This window comes from Pongo pygmaeus, chromosome 13, assembly GCF_028885625.2.
Source record: "Pongo pygmaeus isolate AG05252 chromosome 13, NHGRI_mPonPyg2-v2.0_pri, whole genome shotgun sequence".
Lineage (NCBI taxonomy): Eukaryota > Metazoa > Chordata > Mammalia > Primates > Hominidae > Pongo > Pongo pygmaeus.
This window is the reverse complement of record NC_072386.2, coordinates 18764167-18783926: the sequence shown is the minus strand read 5'-3', so window position 1 is coordinate 18783926 and position 19760 is coordinate 18764167. Positions and strand designations below refer to the sequence as shown.

Below are 19760 nucleotides of genomic sequence, written 5' to 3'. Positions count from 1 at the left end.
TTAATTTCACCATAAAACCTGAAAGAAAAAAAAATCCACCTTAACTAAAAACTAGCCTTATTTAAGGGGGAAAGCAGATACATTTGGGATTGAACATGGGCTGTGGAATTGTCTTCCTCAAGCCCAGCTGACAACAGAAGACAGAGATTCAGGCTGTCCACTGCTTACGGCAACAAGTTCAACCTCCTCTGTCTGCATTTAGGGGTGTTGCCCCAAACTACTACCCACCCACCACCACAGCTCTGAGCAGCAGCAACTGGCCATTCCTCCCTGTTCACAAACTACACTGCATTTCTCTACCCTGACTCCTTTTTGCATGCTGTTTCCTTAGCCTGGAATCCCCCACACCCACTCCTGCCAGTTCGAATGCCTGCCTCCTCTTCTGGGAAGTCTTGATCTCCCTCTGCTCTAACCACAAAGCAGACACCATATGCTGCCAGAGATAGTGACCTCATCCCACCCATGCCTCCGCTGGAGTCTGAGTTCAGGACCTGATTCTATCTACTTTCATATGGGAGGAATCCAGATGATTCCAAACATATGATTTTCAGCATCTTGTACCCGTCTGGCACCTGGAGAATGCTACTCAGTGTGTGTGGGAGGGGACAGAGCACATATCTCAGCAAGTGAATTAAGTACTAGAATGCTTACACGGCAGGACACACATAGTCAAGGGCAGTAGTGTAAGATGATTAGGGCTGGTTAAAAATTGCGGGCAAGGTGAACGATGGGGCTGTGATCGTAGCCCAGGCGTTAGAGGTAAGGAGGGTCTAGACTAAGTAGCTGAAGTGGGCACGCAGAAGAAAGGACAGGATGCATGAGGGATGATAAAGGAATACCAGTGGGACCTGCACCCACCTATACAGCATTCCTACAACAAAGACACCACAAAGACTGTCCTTAAAAACATTTATTTTCACGGTGCAGAGGTCGTGACATCATGACATCTACAAAAACAGTAGAAAAACCCAGGTTTGGTGTGGGGAGGGGAGGGCATTGTAATTATGTCTCCAAATGCTAACAGCTGTGGCAACGCATGCTCTCTCTTAGCCTCTGAAGAGGTCTCTGGGCACTCACACTTGAAAAAACCATGAGGCTGGAACAATCATGTTAATGCGCCTTTTTGGTTGTGGTGAAAATTTCAGACAGTGTGACATTAATTATTTATTTGTCTGCACAGAATGATGATGCTAAAGCCAGCCCCATACGGTCCTGATGCTCAGTACTTCCAGCATAGGCTCTGTCCACCCTGCTCTCTGGGTCTACATCCAGCCCTTCAATTTTCACCAGGCAAATCTGAGGTGAGTCAACTGAGTTTGCAAAATGTGCTTATTAGCAGATGTGGGATGTTCTACTGCCTTCTTCAGAGCCACAGCATCCCTGTTCCTTCCCACATCATTTCACTAAGGTTCTGACCAAATCATCTCCCAACCATTCAAGACACAGGAGAATTAACTGCAGGCCCTCACACATGGAAGTAAGTCACAGTGCGTGGAGAAGAGGGGCGGGAGGTGCTGAGTGAGGAGTGGATGTGAGCAGGTCCCCTGGCAGCTCCAAACCCCAGTAGACAAGAACAGCTTCCAGTGCCATCCATTTCAATTCTCATCTTTTGTTTTCAAAGAGAGCTTCCAGTGTTTTAAAGTTTGAAAACCACTCATCTGGTTTTATTCCCTTTTTACTCAAATAAGGACACTGAGGCACAGAAAGTGAAGGAGACTTGCTCGGGGTCACACAGCGAGTGGGGGATTAATATGCAAACGGATCTCATGTTTCCAGAATCCCAGGCCAGTCTTCTGCTGCATAGTACAAAAGGTGATGCCATCCCAATATTTTAGATATGAAATGGCAGGCTTACAGGCGGAAAGTTCACTTCCAACAAGGACTCCAAAATGTAATGCACAATGTGAGTGGTATGAAAGTGTGCCTTAAAAGTTGGGATGAGTCTTGGTAAGAGTCCCTGAAGCCTGTGGATTGGCAACATCTGCCTTTACATAGTTTTGAGATGACCCTGAGTAGCAGCACTGTGCAGTAGAGAGGGGACCAAGGAGGGCCAGGTGCCCCGAGTTCTGCTCCTCTTTCAGAGGCCTTCAGACCTTGGGCAAGTAGCTTCTCTCAGAGCCTGGTTTCTTCATCTGCAAAATGCAGGGACATTAACACCTGTCCTGCCCCATCTCCCAGAGTTGGGATCAAGCTTTATGAACTTAAAGGACTGTGCATAGTAAGGGATTTCAATTCTTATTCTAAAATTGTAATCACCTAAGGATCTATTTTTTTAAGATAAGATAGCAAATATTCTCCTTTCTTTTTTCATTAAAAAAGAAAAAAAAGAGAGCCTTACTCTTGGGTGAGGTCAAAATGTTTGTAGGTAAAATATATTCTACTACAATCTAATTCCACAGTCTGGAGATAACACCTGACCTCTTTTTTTTTACAATTTGATCATGAGATGCCTGGTCTCCACTGCTTCTAACCACCTGTTTAGAGAATGCTAGGCTAGGCCGGGCACAGTGGCTGATGCCTGTAATCCCAGCACTTTGGGAGGCCAAGGCAGGAGGATCACTTGAGCACAGGAGTTTGAGACCAGCCTGGGCAACATATGGAGACCCTGTCTCTACAAAAAAAAAAAAAAAAAAATAGCTGGGTGTGGTGGGGCATGCCTGTGGTCCCAGCTACTCGGGAGGCTGAGGTGGAAGGATCACTTGAGCCCAGAAAGTGGAGGTTGCAGTGAGCCATGATCACGCCACTGCACTCCAGCCTGGGTGATAGAGCAAGACCCTGTCTCAAAATAAAATTTTAAAAAAGAGAATGCTAGGCTAACAAATGGATGCTCTGGTCTCCAAAGACCCAGCCAAGGCGCTCCTGAGTCTGGTAAAGCATCCCAACTAAAACTAAATCTCCTTAAAAGGGAAAAAGGTAGGAATAGAAGAGCTACAGCCAGCTGTCCACACCCTGGGGTAAAGGAATGGAATTTGTTTCTGAGGGAATACCATTTTAGAAAGAACACTAAGACCACACCTCCTGTAATTTTCCCAAAAGGTCATCTTACTCTAGGATGGCAGGGCTAAAAGGGATATTGATAACATCCAGTTAAAATGCCATACTCACAGATGAAGGGACCAGGGCCCAGAGAGGGGAAGGGACCTGTTCAGGTCACACAGCAAGTTACAGTCAGGCAGAGGACAGCTGGGACCCTCATCCCTCCTTCTACAACACACACTAAGTCACAGAGCACCACTAATAGGTCATAGACAAATGAGGTAAAGAGTCACAGCTGACACGAGCCCTTTAGAAATTGCAAACATGCCATTCTGTGATATCCCTGGAAGAGAGTAATTACAAAAAGACTTCTCACGGAGCAACTCATTTCAAAAGTATAAAGAAGCCACATGCAAATCCGTTTCTCACTGTTTGCCCTGCTAAAAACTCCATCTGCTTACAAATCTAGTTTGCATCTAATTTTTAAAAACACACAAAAGGGGTCATCTACACACACAGGTTTTCCAACTCTTCATGAAGCACAAAGATCCGCTATTTGACTTTTCCATCATCCTGTGATCAATGTTTCTAAGACCCTAGGAAGAAAAGGAGAAAAAGAATTAGAGAACGTAAGGCTGCTCTGTTACAATCAACTATGTGTTACATGGAAGGTGGGGGAAATGATCCTTCACTTCAAATCCCTCCCCAGCAGGAAATGGTGCCGGTGGAGAGTGAAGGGCCCTGTGGAGCCCCAAGAAGTACTTTTAAGACCAAAAGGTGGACGTTTCAGAGCGGCAGACTCCAGCTTAATAAGAAGACCCTTTCAACCATTGGAAAATCCACAGATGGCTCTCAGTGGTAGTGAGCTCTGTATCCCTGGAGGTATGCAAGCCAGAGCTGGCAATACTGTGTGTCACAGAAGGAACTCAAGACCTAGGCAGCAGTGATGGTCTTAAAATTCCACAATTTTTCATGGTATCCTTTGGATGTATTCACACCCCAGAATCATTTCTGCCTCAAAATATACATGTATTTGAAAATTATAGATATATATATTTAAAACTAGAAACACATCTATATAAAACAAGTCACATATCATCAGGAAGACAATTTTAAGACCCAATCTCCTAACTCTTTGTTGAATTCCTATTTCACAGTTTTACATTTTCATATTTTTCTCCCCATTTCTAGGGCCTCTAACTACTCACGTACACCCATCCTTCAACCCTCATGCCACCTCCTCGATGATTCTTCCTTCATTTTCCCCAGTTCTAAGCTGCGTTTCATGTCTTAATATCTCCTCCCATTCCCTTACATCGCACTCCTTGTATTATAATTATGTCCACTTTTTGTTTTTCTGTGATCCCCTACAGACCAGAAGTAAGGCCTTGCACACAGAAGGTGTGCAACAGTAGTGGCTAAAAGAATAATATAACTAAAACCATGGCAAAATCCCCCTGCTTTTGAGAAACCCTATCAGACTTGTTTCTAATTTTTCCTGTTCTATTAAGCACCTGTTGATCAGCCTTGGTAATGGTGCCTGTTCACCACTGCTCCCTCATTCCTGTAAAACGATCATGCAGGCTGGGCGTGGTGGCTCATGCCTGTAATCCCAGCACTTTGGGAGGCCAAGGTGGGTGGATCATGAGGTCGGGAGATCAAGACCATCCTGGCTAACATGGTGAAACACCATCTGTACTAAAAATACAAAAAAATTAGCCAGGCGTGGTGGCAGGTGCCTGTTGTCCCAGCTACTCGGGAGGCTGAGGCAGGGGAGTGGCGTGAACCCAGGAGGTGGAGCTTGCAGTGAGCCGAGATCGCACCACTGCACTCCAGCCTGGGCGACAGAGTAAGACTCTGTCTCACAAAAAAAAAAAAAAAAAAAAAGAGGATCATGCAATCCCTGCCCTTTTGCCTCTGGTGAGTGAAGCACACATCCTCCCACACCATCCCCACTGGGACCACCCGTCCTCCCCATCCCAGACCTATTGATTGGTCTGTAAGTGGGCGGGGCACACATCACATCCTAGCAGAAACTTTAAATGCAATGGTGTGTGCAGCCTGGCCACAGAACGGACATATTCCACATTGGAGCTGCTCCTCCAGCTGGGTCCTGAATGAGGGGACACATGGGGCAGGGCCACGGCCAGCTCACAGCTATAACATGGAACATGAGCAAGTGATCAACGTCTGTGGCTGTGAGCCAGCAAGATTTTGGGATATTTACAAGCAAAAGCTGGCTTATAAAGTGATCCCTTTCCCGAAATCCCAGTTCACCTGTAGGCAAGGAACAGATGCAACCCCAGCTGTCACCTGTGTGACTACAGACTAGGAGGCCCTGGCCAGAGGGGATGCAGAGATTCTCTCTGCCCCTACCCACAAGGAGATGTGTTGCAAAGCAGCACACAGTGTTGAGGACAGGAAGGCAAGGCCTGAGCCCCAGGAAGGAAGCTCAGGCGTCCTGAACAAGGAAGAGCTCCAGGAACATACAAAGGAAGCTCAAGCATCTTCTTTGTGGGAATATTTTCACATGGATGCTGTCACAATGACACTGTCTGCTACCTCTCTCAGTGCTCTTTCTAGAAGAATACAGAGGAAATATTCCCTCCAGCCCCAAAACACAACTGGTCTTTTCATCTCATGGACACACATCATGTTCACAGCTCTTGTCTTTGCATGCTAAGAAGCTCAGAGGGAGATGTGTGCAGAATATACCAGGGATTCTACTGCTCATCTAAGTATGTCCCTACTCTTCTTTTGCTCTCTCCCTGGTTTCCCCCATTTACGTATTTTTCTTCTTTTTTATTACAGGTCTTATAAGCCACCTCAAATATCTCATAACATGGGTGTAAAATACTGAAAATGACGTAGAACATGTACATTTCTCCATCACATGCGGTCATCGGGAGCTGGGAAGCGGAAGCTCCTGTATTTACTCAGATCTAGAACCGTCACTGTGCTGTGGGACTCAGCCTCTCCCACCATGTTGGCTGCATGGCACTGGTACACACCCTCATCCTCCTTTCGCAGGGGGTTGATCTAGAAATACAACAGGCAAGTTTATACAGTTACATAAGGTACAGCAAAATGACTTCCTTAGTTAGTTCTTAATGATAAGTCTGCATACTTCCTCCTTTTCAGAATAAGGTAAAACTTGCTCTATTTCTCTCCTTGCCTTGGCTGCCAAGGAGCACGCAGGTAAATTTCCTTCCCAGGGACCCTCTTGAAAGGCACGCTCCCTATTGTGGCTCTCATCCGAATGATTCCTCCGCATACCTGCCTTTTACTGTGAGCCACCTGGTCTTTTGTATTAAAGCTGCAAAGTATCGGTTATTTGGAAAATACCTCAAGTTAAAAGAAGAACAAAAATCTACTGACCAAAGAATGATCCACAAAGTATTCCCTATAGGGGCAGCCTCTACAAAATACCACCAGAGATAACCTCTTCTCCCTGTCTTTTCTCCTAAGAAAATAGAGGAATGTGCTTGATTTGAAAAAACCGCACAGCCAATTGCATTCCCAATCTCTCAGCTGGGTGGAGAAGAGTCACCAAGCCTCCCAGAGCTGTGGGTGGAATGAGGAGGTTGTCCTTAGGAAGCACCCCAAGGATGTTCACAGCCAGGTCCATAACCAGCTCACTTCTCTTTTGCTTTCTCTTGTTACAACCAACCGCTTCCATCAATTACAAATCATCCTAAGGATCACGCGCTGGGGTACGCACATCAGCTCGTTTTAAACCCATGCCAGTCGTGGGGGAAGGGTGAGCATTATGGTCTTCTTTTTACAGGAGACTCACAGGTTAATCACAGACTGCCAGGGCCACAGAGGCCCTCAGAGGTCTTTCAGTTTGAAGCCCTCTTTTAACAACAGTGGAAATGGAGGCTCAGAAAGGTACAGTGACTGACCCGACATGGACCCCTATCTCCTCATTCCATCACTCTTTCAAACATGTGGCATTCTTCATCTTGGTAAAAGTGCTGTGAGTGGCAGGAAAGAGCTCTGGAGGAGGACTCGAATGTGCCACCTTCTGCCTTTACCAGCGGGTGACCTTAGGCAGGTGTACTAGTTCCTTGGGCTGCTGTAACGAATCACCACAAGCTGAGTGCCTTAAAACAAACACATTTATTACCTACAGTTTTGGAGGTCAGAAGCCCAAAGGGGGCTAAAATCAGTGGGCTAAAATCAAGGTGCCAGCAGGGCTGCATTCTTTCTGAAGGCTCTCAGGAGACTCATTTTCTTGCCTTCTCCAGTTCCTAGTGGATGCTGGCACTCCTTGGCTGCGGCCCTTTCCAACATCATCAAAGCCAGAAATGGTGGGTCAAGTCCTCCTCACATCGAATCACTTCAGTCTGCCTCTGACTCTTCCGTTTCTCTCTTCCACACTTAAAGACCCACCTTTAAATTGGCCCACCCGGATAATCCAGGCTAATCTCCTTATCTTGAATCTCCTTATCTCAGCTGTTTAGCAACCACAACCTCCCTCCCACCACCTTGCCATGTAACATCGTACGGTTCTGGGGGTGAGGACGTGGACATCACTGTGGGGCCATCACTCTGCCTCTGGCAGCAGAACACGTATGTTCCCAGCAGATCTGAAACCTGCCCTGCCTGCCTCACAGTTACTGGAAGGGCCAGTGAGAAATGGGTAAGAACAGCTTTGAAACATGTAATGTATTGTAGAAATATAAAGGATGGTTTATAATGGTCAGTCAATAATATCCAATAATCCTAAACACTCACCAAAATCCAGGCCGTGGCCTCATGGTCAGAAGGGCCCCCTCGCACTTGGACAGCTATATTGACATGGTCCCCAGGCAGCTCCTCCAGTGCTTGGGTGCCCTCAGGGGACTTCGTGACCTACAGGGGACAGGAATGCCAGGAGGGGGCTTAGAAAAAGCAATTCTGGATAAAGAGCATCCCATAGGCTTCCTTGCCCTCCTCCTTCCTCCTCCTCCCACTGATTCAAAAACGGAAACCCCAGCACTGCTCACGCCTGTGCAAACGACATCAGTCATTTTTAAACCTACTTGTACATATAGACAGCATGCTCTGCCGGACAGCAAAGACCCGAACGTCACCACTATCCCACAGAAAGATTCAGAATTTCAACGCCCGCCCGTCTCAGGGCTGTTGACATTAAGGGGACAACATTCACTGTGATCCTTGCCGGTCTCTCTAAAACTGGTCTTTAGAAGATTTGGTTTTGGAATAGGACTGAGTCTTCTGCCACCAGCCAGGTCTGTCTGAAACACAGCCCCGAAGTGAAGCAGGATACACACACACATGGCCACTGCAGCTGAAGCAGACTGGGTAAAAGCACAGCTTTCTGGGTCCCTAAGTGGCCAAGGGTGTAAGTGGCACAGGAAGGGTTGCAATGTCCCCTTCTAAGGGGAGAGCTTTGGGGTAGAAGTTTCAAGGCAGAGGAGTGGTACAGATGATATCTTTTCTTCATCCTCTGGCCCACCTATAAAGGCATATATATATATAAACACACTTAAAAGAAAAACATTTTTACCACTCACGTCTTTCTCTTTCTCCATCTCTTTCACACACACACACACACACACGAGATGCATGAGTTCTTGGACAGAAATACCTTTCTCCACGTGATGACTGGGGTAGGCACAGCCCTCACTTCACAGGACAGGCCCACCTGCGCCCCGGTGACGTTGTGAACACTTTGGGGAGGAACGACGACCACAGGAGCTAGGAGGAGGAGACAGGGAGATGCAACCTTTACCTTGCCGGGTTCCAAGCAACCCACCTCTAAATTCCCCTGCCACTGAGAGCCCACTGTGATGTCCTGACATGAGGGGAGCGGCACATCACGCTTGGGCAGGAATCCTAAAAGAGAGATTTCCTCAGACCTGGAAAGCTGCCGACCAATCTCCTGATCCAATGATTGTTTTACCAATGGGGAAGCAGGGGTCCAGAGGGGAAGGGCGACTTCCCAAATTCCCCCAGCACCATCTGTGGCAGAGCTTGGGCCTCAGTGCTCCCTCCCAGGGTCCGTTCCAGGCTCCGGCTGCCATCTGCTATAGCTCAACCAGGAAACACGGCAGCCGAATACTAGAGGGGCTGGTGTCACGCCACCAATGGCAGAGTCTTCTAACAGATGGGGTTTTCTCCTTCCACGTGGAGGGCGTTAGGAAGAAGAATGCCAGGCAGAACAGCTGCACACACCCTGGAGCTCAACCCCCTGCGGTCCATTCAAGATGCCCATTTGCATGCACAGAGTAAAGACTCCCCAGGGCTCCCCCACTCCCTCTGCCTCCCCACCCCCAGAAGCCGACCCAAGCCTGGGCAAATCAGGGAATCAGGGAAATGTGGTTCGAGACTGCCAGAACATGACAGAGAGGAGAGGGAGGGTATGGGCTCTCTGGACAGGACCCAGTGTTAGATGCTTCGAACTCCTACTCCACACTCTGCCTTCCTCCCCGTGCCTGGCATCTGCTCTGCTCACACTGGGCTGGAATAATCAAGGCCAGGCGTTTCTACCTGCTCTCACCTGCACTGGACAGCAACTCAGCCACCCTGGCATCCAGCACCACAGTGTGTCGGGCAATGTGCAGTGCAGAGGCCTGGCCAGGGAATGCTCCCACCCAGCTGTCATTTATAAGGTGGGGATCACACCCCTGCTTCCTAGGGCGGTCAAGCTGATCTAACCATGGAATCAGTGAAAAGTGTAAGTTAATGTGATATGCAAGTGAGGGCCAGGAGCAAAAGGATGACTAGATGAACAAACACATGACAAATCAAGGAACAAACATGTTCATTTCCAGGCCATCAAACTGCAGAGTCTAGAACTCCTAGGGCTTTGCCTGGTGACTCAAAGACAGCCCTGTTGTTCTCCACAAGACTGCACCTGGATAAGGCTGCAATACAAAAGGAGAGCAAAGGGAGGAGACAGAAGGCAGGAGGAAGGAGGTGACAGACAGGGTCGCATCACACCCCAACGCACAGGAGGATCAGGGTGCAGAAAGGAGACTAGTTTGGCCCCTCCAGACAGACTGGGAAGCAGACCCTGTCAAGCCAGTGCCAAAAAAATCTCTGGAAAATCGCCTTAGAGCCACAGTCTCAAACTAGAGAGGCTCTTTAGCATCCTGATTCGCTGTGATTCTGTGCCTGACCATGTATGACATGCCCACACAGCCTCCATTTGCATGCCTTCAGGGATGGAGAACTCACCACCTACGGAGCCAGGCCATCCTGTCTTTGGAGGGTTCCCCTGGTATGAAAGTGCATCCTCACCTAGAGCTAAAGCCTGTAACTCCCACCTGTTGATCCTGGGGCTGTCCTCTGGAGCCCCATAGCCCCTGGGTGTCCCAGCAGCCCACCAGTGAGTTGAATACAGACTGCCCTCCCCATCCCAGGCTGCTTTCCTCCCCCTCTATCTGATCCGCCCACTCATTCAGCTGTGCCATCTGAGGGCCCTCTGAAGGGTGGTGCCCAACCCATGTGCCTGAATGTAGCCAAAGCCCCTGGAACCAAGATCCTAGATGTCTAACGTTGCCTGACAGCCACAGAGAGCCACAACACTGAGCTCCGCAGGAGCCCCATCTGTGATGACAAAGACAGTCTAATTTATTCACATTGTCCCTCCAGCGCCTCCCCAACCACACAAACGCTGGGATGCCGCCTCCAGGAGAGCCCAAACCAGTGCTCCAGTGGCTCGCTATGGTGATAGTCAGAAAGACCTGGATACCAAGGAGACTCTCAATCAGCGTGGTTTACTTTTGTTCATGTAAAGTCATACATTTTAAATGTGATTTCATCAATCCCTTTCAGGCCTAAATGAGTAAACCAGTAAATCACAATTCATCTCTGTCTCCTCATGTTTCAGTCTCTCTCTCTCTTTCAACAACTACAATTAAGAAAGACTGTCTTGGAAATACTGACTTTGTAACTGATTTTGTGGCAAAAAATACAAACTCCTTTACAAAAGAGGCCCTGCTTTTAAAGGGACGTCAAAGCAATTAAAGGGACATTTAAATTTTTATTTATTTATTTATTTATTTTTAAATTTACACAAAGCACAATTCATTCTTTCTGGTGTGCAGTTCTAGGTTCTGACAAATGGATACAGTCATGTAATTACCACTAATAGCCAAGATACAGAACAGTTGTTCTGTGACCTCAAAAAATTTCATGTTGCTCATGCCGTAATAATCCGGTTCTAATTTTCTTTTTTTGAGGCAGAGTCTCATGTTATCACTCAGACTGGAATGAAAGGCACAATCATAGCTCACTGTAGTCTCGAACTCCAGGGCTCAAGCAATCCTCCTGCCTCAGCCTCTTGAGTAGCTGGGACTACAGGCATGCACTACCATGTCCAGATAATTAAAAAAATTTTTTTTTTTTGTAGAGATGGGTCTTGCTATGTTGCTCAGGCTGCTCTTAAACTCCTGGCCTCTAACAGTCCTCCCATCTTGGCCTTCCAAAGCTCTGGGAATACAGGCATGAGTCATTGTATTCCCAGCCCTGTTTTTAATTTTAACATATTTTAACATATCTGATTTTATTTTATTTTATTTTATTTATTTATTTATTTTTTTGAGACAGAGTCTTGCTCTGTCGCCCAGGCTGGAGTGCAGTGGCGCGATCTCTGCTCACTGCAAGCTCCACCTCCCGGGTTCATGCCATTCTCCTGCCTCAGCCTCCCGAATAGCTGGGACTACAGGCACCCACCACTGTGCCTGGCTAATTTTTTTTATTTTTTAGTAGAGATGGGGTTTCACCGTGGTCTTGATCTCCTGACCTCGTGATCCGCCCGCCTCAGCCTCCCAAAGTGCTGGGATTACAGGCGTGAGCCACCGCGCCCAGCCCAACATATCTGATTTTAAATTTAAAATATTTTTATCCATAGTAGCTCTTTAAGATCAATAATAATAACACTGTTATTATGCTATCAGCTAGCACAGCGCTCGCTGTGTGCTAAGCACTCCTCTGCCTACAGGTATTAACCTGTTTATCTCTCCAGCAATCTCACCAGCTGCCAGATGGTGGCGCTGCCCTGGGTTACCGAGCATTAAAGGGTGTAGTCAGGAGGCTATGAGCCCAGTGATCTGGCTCCAGATCCCAAGCTCTTCTGAACCACTGTGCTAACACCATCCTGCCTTTTCCCTAGAGGACCTTCCATGTACACCAACCACCCTTTAATCTTCATGGCAGCCCTGTGAGGTAGCTGCTTCCATCCCCATTTTACAGATGAGAAAACCAAGACTCAGAAAGGTAAAGTGCCCAGAGGAACAGGGACTCAAACCCAGGCACCATGATTCCATTCACTCCCACACTGGTTTCTGAAGTGGAACATTTGTTATCTGTATGGTCTCCGATCCAGAATAAGAGAAGAGTTGCTTAGGGATTGTGTTGGGGGATCCCCAAGACAACGCTCCGGTTCAATGATATCCTAGGAGGACTAGGAGGACTTACAGGACTCAGCATATAGTGGTACTCAGCCTGTGATTTATTACAGTGAAAGGATTTTCCCATCTGGCAAAATCAGCCAAGGGAAAAAGTCAGGGTGGGGGAAGCAGGCCCAAGCTTCCAAGAGCCCTCCCCATGGACTCACGAGCATGTGAAATGCTGTCTACCAGAGAAGCTCAAGAGGGACTTGGCGCCCACGCTTTTTACTGGGAGCTGGCCACAGAGGCACTCTCTGCCTAACCGAATACCCAAATTCCACACTCCGAGAAGGAGAGCAGGGATTCAGCATAAACCACATTGTTTGTACAGTTCAGGCACAGTGAGCCACTCTCATCAATTCTGAGAAGAGTGGAACCCCCCTGAAATCTAAGTCCCCAGATACCAGCCCAGGGCCAACCTTGCCAGCAGGCCTTTCTGAGGATACGGTCGCAGGCCTGCCGTGTTAGCTCCTTTCTATACAACAATGAAACACCCCAAACATCACCCCCAGGGAACAGCTCTTGTGAAGATAACCCATAACATGAGCAATGTGTCCTTGACACCAGCAGGACATTTCTAGTCCCTGCTATCCCCAAGGGCTCATTCCAGCAAGGCACTGGAGTGCTCAATGTCATGGCTGCTACCACAGGCAGGAAGGACAGCGTGGCAGGCAGGGGTGGAAGGGTCCAGGTTCAAATCCTTTCTCTGCCACATCCCAGTCTTGGCCTCAGTTTCTTCTTCTTTAAAATGGGCACAGGAATCTATTCCCTTCCCAGCCCACTCCCCAAAGGCTGTTGTGAGGAACAATTGCAAGACCCCTTACAAACTGTAAAAGACCTCTGCAGAGGGACTTGAGGACTCAGCAGGGTGTGCTGTCCCTAGGCAGTCTCCTCTAAAGCTCCTTGCGTGCATGAGACCCTCCTCTGGCCTCGGGTGAGAGGCACCAGGGACCATGACTACAGCCCTCACTCTGGGGAGCCAAGCACATACTCTTACTGTTGCCAGAGCCGCCACACTGCCAGAGGAACCAGGGCTTTCCTTTCTGCCCGGCTTTCACAAGAATGATGTGGTTTGCAGGAGGGAGGATGGCTTCTAGCTAGCCCAGTCTGTGAATGTGGAAGCTTCATCCCCCTATAGCTCTTCCTTGCTGATACTTGTTTCCTTCAGCTTGTGCCAGCAATAGCCCTAGTAGAATTGCACAAATCCAGCCATCCAAGGGCTAACCAGCAGGTAAGACCGTCACCCAGATGCACATGGTCACAGGAGGCAGTACTGTCGGGTGAGCAAAAACAGTACCAGAGGGAGACTGAAATGCCCAGGGGTCTGGCTGCCAACCACTTGAGCTTGGGCAGGTTGCTAATCATTTCCGTTTTATCTGCAAATGAAGATAATGACCACAGCCTCGCATCCTTGGGGTGAAGGGAGAAAATGGATGTGACTGTGTTATTAACTGTGTGGATCTGTACAAATGAAAGGGATCAATATTATTATTATAGTGTGTGGTGATTTGTCCCCCTACCTCGTCAATTATATCGATCATTGATGGCTGGAATGAAAAAATCTTCCCAAATCCCTCTGAGATTTCTTTAAAGTTAATGGTGCTAGGGAAAGAAAGGATATCAAGTCATCCCCCAGGACCCTATCCGCTTGTATTAAAAAGCACACAACCAAAGATTTTAATAATCAACACACTGAACAGCCCTGATAATTTATGCTAACAGTCACGTTATGATGTGGAACAAGAAACAGCTTAATCCTGCTCCCTGCAGCCTCTGCCTCAGATCTCCTCCCTCAGCATGAAAGGGTTTTGAGCACAAACCCCCTTCTTTGTCCCTCTCAGGAAGTGGCATTCACTGCCTCTCCTGGTTACCTGGTAACACACACTAGCACCGACCTAGGTTTCTAAGCAGAGCTGGAATTTCAACCAAGCTGAATTTTCTAAGATTCAGGGTCTCAGGAGCTCACTGAAGCTGCCAGGGCTCAATGCCCTGGCGGGTGCTGGCCAGGACCCTGTTCCTATCTAATTTATCATTTGAAACATGACATTAACTTGCTGTCCGTAGGACCCCAACCCTCTCCCAATGCTAACAAATAGGGTGCACACACTGAACTATCCAGCCTTTAAAGTAATGAGAGCAATAATAATCATCATAATACTAAGGCCATACCATCTTACCAGTGAGAAGCTGAACCAATAATTCAGAATGTATTGAAGACCCACGTATGAATAATTCTTACTGTTGGAAATTGCTTTTGCATCCTTCTTCTTCCTCCTCCTCCCCCTCCTCCTCCTCCTCCTCCTCCTCCTTCTTCTTCTTTTTTTTTAGACAGGGCCTCACTCTGTCTCCTAGGCGGAATACAGTGGCATGATCATAGCTCACTGTAGCCTCGAACTCCTGGGCTCAAGAAATCCTCCTGCCTCAGCCTCCCAAGTAGCTGGGACTACAGGCACATGCCATCATGTCCAGCTAATTTTTAGAATTTTTTGTACAGATGGGATCTTGCTGTGTTGCCCAGGCTATCCTTGAACTCCTGGCCTCAAGAAATCCTTCTACCTCAGCCTCCCAAAGTGCAGAATGAAGCTTCCCCCTTTGGCCTGGCACCCAAAGCTTGCAATGGCCTACCCCAAACTACTCTGGGGTGTCATCTCCTTTCCCAACCATCCTACCAAGCCTCAGCCCTACAGGCCCACTTGCACACCCACCAAAGGGCTCCCACCTCTGAGCCTCAGTTCATGCTGTGCCTCCCCCTTGCTAGCGTTGGGATTCTCTCCCCATCCTTCAAGGCTTCTCTCAGGAGCTATAGTGCTAAATAGAGGCACAAGTGACAAACCTTGGGAAAAACAGGAAGGTGGACCCAGATTGAGAAACTCCCAAGATTCAAGGCTGGCGTGTGCACAGCACCTTACTGATCAGGTTGCTAGCGGCTAGCTGTGCAGCGCCCATCTGAAAATAGCGAGGCAGGCCAGGCATGGTGGTGCACACCTGTAATCCCAGCACTTTGGGAGGCCAAGGCGGGCAGATCACGAGGTAGGAGATCGAGACTATCCTGACTAACACAGTGAAACCCCATCTCTACTAAAAATACAAAAAACAAAATTAGCCGGGTATGGTGGCGGGCACCTGTAGTCCCAGCTACTCAGGAGGCTGAGGCAGGAGAATGGTGTGAACCCACGAGGTGGAGCTTGCAGTGAGCCAAGATCACACCACTGCACTCCAGCCTGGGTGACAGAGCGAGACTCTGTCTCAAAACAAAACAGCCAGGCAAACCTACACTGGAGCCCTTTCACAGCTGGGACCAGCCAGGTGGCTCCAGGGAATTTCTTTCCATGTGCCTCAGCTTTCCCTTCTATCAAATGGGAAGGAGACCTCCCCAGGGCACTTGTAAAAATCATGTAAAAAGATGGGTGCAGCCCAGGGATGGGATCTCATGTCTGTAATTTCAGCACTTTGGGAGGCTGAGGTGGGAGGAGTGCTTGAGGTCAGGAGTCCAAGAACAGCCTGGGAAACACAGTAAGATCCTGTCTCTACAAAAAATTCTAAAAATTAGCTGGGCATGATGGCATGTGCTATAGTCCCAGCTACTTGGGAGGCTGAGGCAGGAGGATTCCTTGAGCCCAGGATCACAGTGGGCTGTGATCAAGCCATTGTACTCCACCTGGGAGATAGAGTGAGACCCTGTCTCAAAAAAAAAAAAAAAAAAAAAAAAAAGATGCAAAAGCAATTTCCAACAGTAAGAATTATTCATATGTGAGTCTTCCATACATGTGTGCGGATCAAAGGATCACTCTCATTATGTGGCAGTTTGGGGCGTTTCACGGCACAGGAGGAAAGGGCAGAATTTAAGCCTGAAAACTGCTTCCCCAGGCTCCTCAGAGGCATGTATAAGGGCCCTTCACACACTGTGAACAACATAATAAATACTTCCCGAGGCCTCATTCCATGAAATCTAGGTGCTTGGGTACCCAGGGAGTCAGGAGGGGTGATTTTATCACAAATATTGAAGCAGAACAGCCCTGCTCTGACTCACAGTCTGTTTTCCTTCAACCGGGATCCCCAGGGGCATTGTTAAAAAACGCTCCCGCTGTGTCTTCTGAATAAAAGATGGCTTTAGGACAGCATAGAATGAGCTGCTGCCTGGGCTAGGAAACATCCCCTGTCCAAACCTTCATGCTTTATCCGGACACAAGGGCAGAGGCCACACTAGCACTTCAGGACAGAGAGTGACAGGCAAACAGTGCCCGGTTCTGTGGTGGATGACACAAAGGCTGGTGCGGAAGAAGGGCTGAACCCCGGGGAGGCCTGACGCCTGTCAGTAATGAGATCATGAAAAGCAGTTCTGAGTTGCTTCCGTGTGGCCCCACGAACATCTTTATTCCCTGAGTCTGTGCCTGAGGTGGGCCTCAGATCCCATAGATCAGAGTGAAGGGGCTGTCACATTTACTTGTCATTTGGTAATTTTCAGTGAATTAGGGGTATGGAGTTTCCATCTGCCATCTGGCCTCACTCTGGTAACCATGGTAACCACCATCTGCCTGACTTAATACTATCAAGTCCTGTGCCGAAAGAGCACTGGACAGGATGTTGGGACCAGGGAGCTGGTCATCCTTTACTGGTCACCCTGGACAAGGGCCTTGCTGGGTCTCAGTCTCTTTCTCTGTACAACAGCAGATTTGGTCTGAATGTCTTTAAGGTGCCTTTCTCTTAGGAAGAGAATGCCACTCTGGGGAGAAATTATCTGAGATCATCAGCACCATTTATAGTCTGAGGACTTGGTCAGCATTTCTTATGTCTCCTGTATGTGGAGTTAAAGTGTTACCTGTCTGGAGACAAAGAGAATTGCCTGTGAATTAACTGCTGAGGAAAGCAGTTATAAAAACGAGTGACAGGAACTAGCAAAAGGAAAGAGACAGGACTGTTTAAGTGCCACAGGGCGGAAACTAAGTGTTCCGGAGCGAAAGGGACCTCAACAATGACTCCACTGGGGCTGATATGGCCAGAGAGGGGAAGGGGCCCGTCCAGGGCCACTCAGGGAGCCAGAGGCAGCACAGATGCACCCCCAGCCAGCTCTGTCCTCCATGGGGAGCTTCAGTTAGGAAGAGTCAATGGTGACTCTCCTGTGCTCAACTGGCCACACACTGGTTTTACATTTCCCAGGACAGGAGGCTTCCTGCCCCATCTCCAACAACCCATTGCGTCTCCTGGACTTGGGTACATCTACCTGAACCACTTGAGGGGAAAGACTACTAGATACTTCTTAAGGCTTGGAAAGGTCTCACCCCACCCCAAGCTTCTTTCTTGAAGCTAACTCATTACACTGACTTAGGCACTAAAGTCTGGACTCGGTCTCTGGGCTCAGGCCAGAATTATTTCCCAGAAGCCTGAACCCCAGGCCGAAACCCAGGCTCCTTGGGACTCACTGGCCACCTTCTCACTCACCCTAAACTCGGCACTGCCCACTCCAGGCAGAGTACACAGGGGCACTTCAAAACCTAGTGGGTGGGATACACTCATGCTTAGGAAGCCGGTAAAGCAGTGCTAACGTTTTGGTTTCTTTTTGTTTGGTTTTCAAAAGGTACATAAAGAGGGTGGGCAACTATCGCACTCAGAGATTATTTTACTGTGATGTTAATGAAGCTTAAGTTTCTAAGTCCCTAGCATTTCATAATAAGTTTCTAAGTCCCTAGCAGTTCTATTCCTTTATTTAAGGCAGGACTCTCCAAATTATATATGTCTTAGACCCACGAAACCTGGGTCTGCCCCTAATAGCACCACAATCTTTTCAGATCTTACGTCTCCAAATGTCTTACTTTTCCTGGATGGAGCTCCCTCAGCACCCCAGCTCAGCCCCATCCCACACCTGGGGCCCTGGTGCTCTGGTGCTATGGCCTGGTGACTCCTGATTCCCCGGTCTGGAACTCATCCTCCTTCCGCATCCTCAACTTCCCTTCCTCCCCCATCCTCTACTTCCCTTCCTCCCCCATCCTCAACTTCCCTTCCTCCCCCTTCAAACAATCCACCTAGCGCTGGATACCTGGGAACTGGGATCCCCCTCCTTAACTCCCAGTCTCCTGCGGGGCAAACATACCACGCCTACAAATAAGTGACTGCATCAGCAGGTACTTAAGTATCAAAAGGGGTAGCAGGCTCACCAAAAATTCGACTAGCACAGTGAGTGGCGTCTCCAACGATTCTCGCCCCAGTCTCTCTGAGCACGAGGAGAGATAAGAAATACTGCTCCCTAAGGGGAAACTGAGTGCCAGGCAGCGCCGTCCACCACTGGGCAGGGGTGGACACACCCCTTCGCTCCACACTCCAGAGGGTTGGAATCCCTCCTTCTCTACCCACCCAATCCCCGACCCCGACTCACCGAACTCGCAAGGGCCGTCGCGCGCCTTGTGCAGGTGACCCGGGTGCGCGCGGGGCGTGTGCCGGGCGCGCAGGCGCAGCGCGCAGACGCTGGGGTACGAGCGACCGTCGGAGCCGCAGACGGTACCGCGCTGCGCGCACACGCAGAGCCCGGTGCCCTCGGGCGCCGCCCCCGCGGCCCGGCTCGCGCACACCAGGCCGGGGCCACAGCGCGCGCCGGCGCGGCCCCCGCAGCTCGCGCCCTCGGCTCCCAGGCAGCGAGCGCAGCAGCCGCACTCGTCGAGCGCCGAGATCCCGGGCGCCGGGCAGGGCGCAGGCGCCGGGCAGCCCTCTAGCCGGCACGGACCACACTCCGGGCGCCGGCCGCCCACGTCGCGGATCCCGAGGCTCGGGGACAGCGGTGGCAGCAGCGGCAGCAGCAGCAGAAGCAGCAGCGGCAAGAGCAGAGACAAGCGCGGCATGGCTTACTCCGGGACAGCGGCGGCGCCTCTGCTTCGCGCTCCGCTCCGCGCCTGCCGAGCAGTCACCGCTCCCGCCCCGCGGCCGCTGATTGGCCGGGCCTGCACCGCGGGGCGCCAGCAGACCGCTGCTCCAGCCCGGGACCCGCGCGGTGCCCGCGGCCTGGGGCTCCGAGCTGGAGGGAAGCCCCGAGAGCAGCTCTCCGACCTCCGATTGGACTCTTGAGGGATCCGAGACCCAGTCGGGGCGAGAACTTGCCCGAGGTCGCTATGGCAGAGTCAGGATTGGATAACCGTAAGGCCTCCGGATCCAAGGCTGGCTCCAGATAGTATGCCCGTAAATCCTCCCAGAAGGATGCGCTATTTTATTTAATTTTATTTTGCATTCAGTAGTTTTCAAAGTTTTATTTTATAAAGAGAATATATGGTTTAAAATGTAGATTTTACATATACATCTAAGGATGAAAAGAGGGTTACCCTACCACCTTGTATCCCCATCCTCCAACTCGGCTTCCAGAGGCCACTCTTGCTATCGGGTTTTTGTATATCTTTT

General features: G+C 49.3%; 1 protein-coding gene across 2 annotated transcripts; it reads right to left on the bottom strand.

Moving 5' to 3' along the window:
* Positions 1-1634: 1634 nt before the first annotated feature.
* IGFBPL1 (insulin like growth factor binding protein like 1) lies at positions 1635-19270 on the bottom strand. 2 transcript variants are annotated; one of them, XR_008504475.2, is made up of 6 exons: positions 18751-19270; positions 8573-8682; positions 7717-7833; positions 5857-6015; positions 3106-3572; positions 1635-2132 (listed from the first exon to the last, which is right to left on the bottom strand). XR_008504475.2 is itself a non-coding variant. In XM_054500234.2 (5 exons), exons 1-4 carry the CDS (start codon positions 19208-19210, stop codon positions 5866-5868), a joined length of 837 nt encoding a protein of 278 aa, XP_054356209.1. In that variant the 5' UTR covers positions 19211-19270; the 3' UTR covers positions 1635-3572; positions 5857-5865. The 2 variants fall into 2 exon arrangements, 1 of the variants encoding a protein (XP_054356209.1); XM_054500234.2 differs by having other exon boundaries at positions 1635-3572.
* Positions 19271-19760: the final 490 nt, after the last annotated feature.

Bases quoted from the DNA above. Each gene is read 5' to 3' on its own strand.
- IGFBPL1 (XM_054500234.2), bottom strand. From the start codon at position 19,210: ATGCCGCGCTTGTCTCTGCTCTTGCCGCTGCTGCTTCTGCTGCTGCTG. The intron at 8,683-18,750 runs GTGAGTCGGGGT...TCCTCCTCCTAG, and splicing joins CGACGGCCCTTGCGAGTTCG to CTCCTGTGGTCGTCGTTCCT. The intron at 7,834-8,572 runs GTATTTCTGTCC...TGTCCCCTGTAG, and splicing joins CAGTCATCACGTGGAGAAAG to GTCACGAAGTCCCCTGAGGG.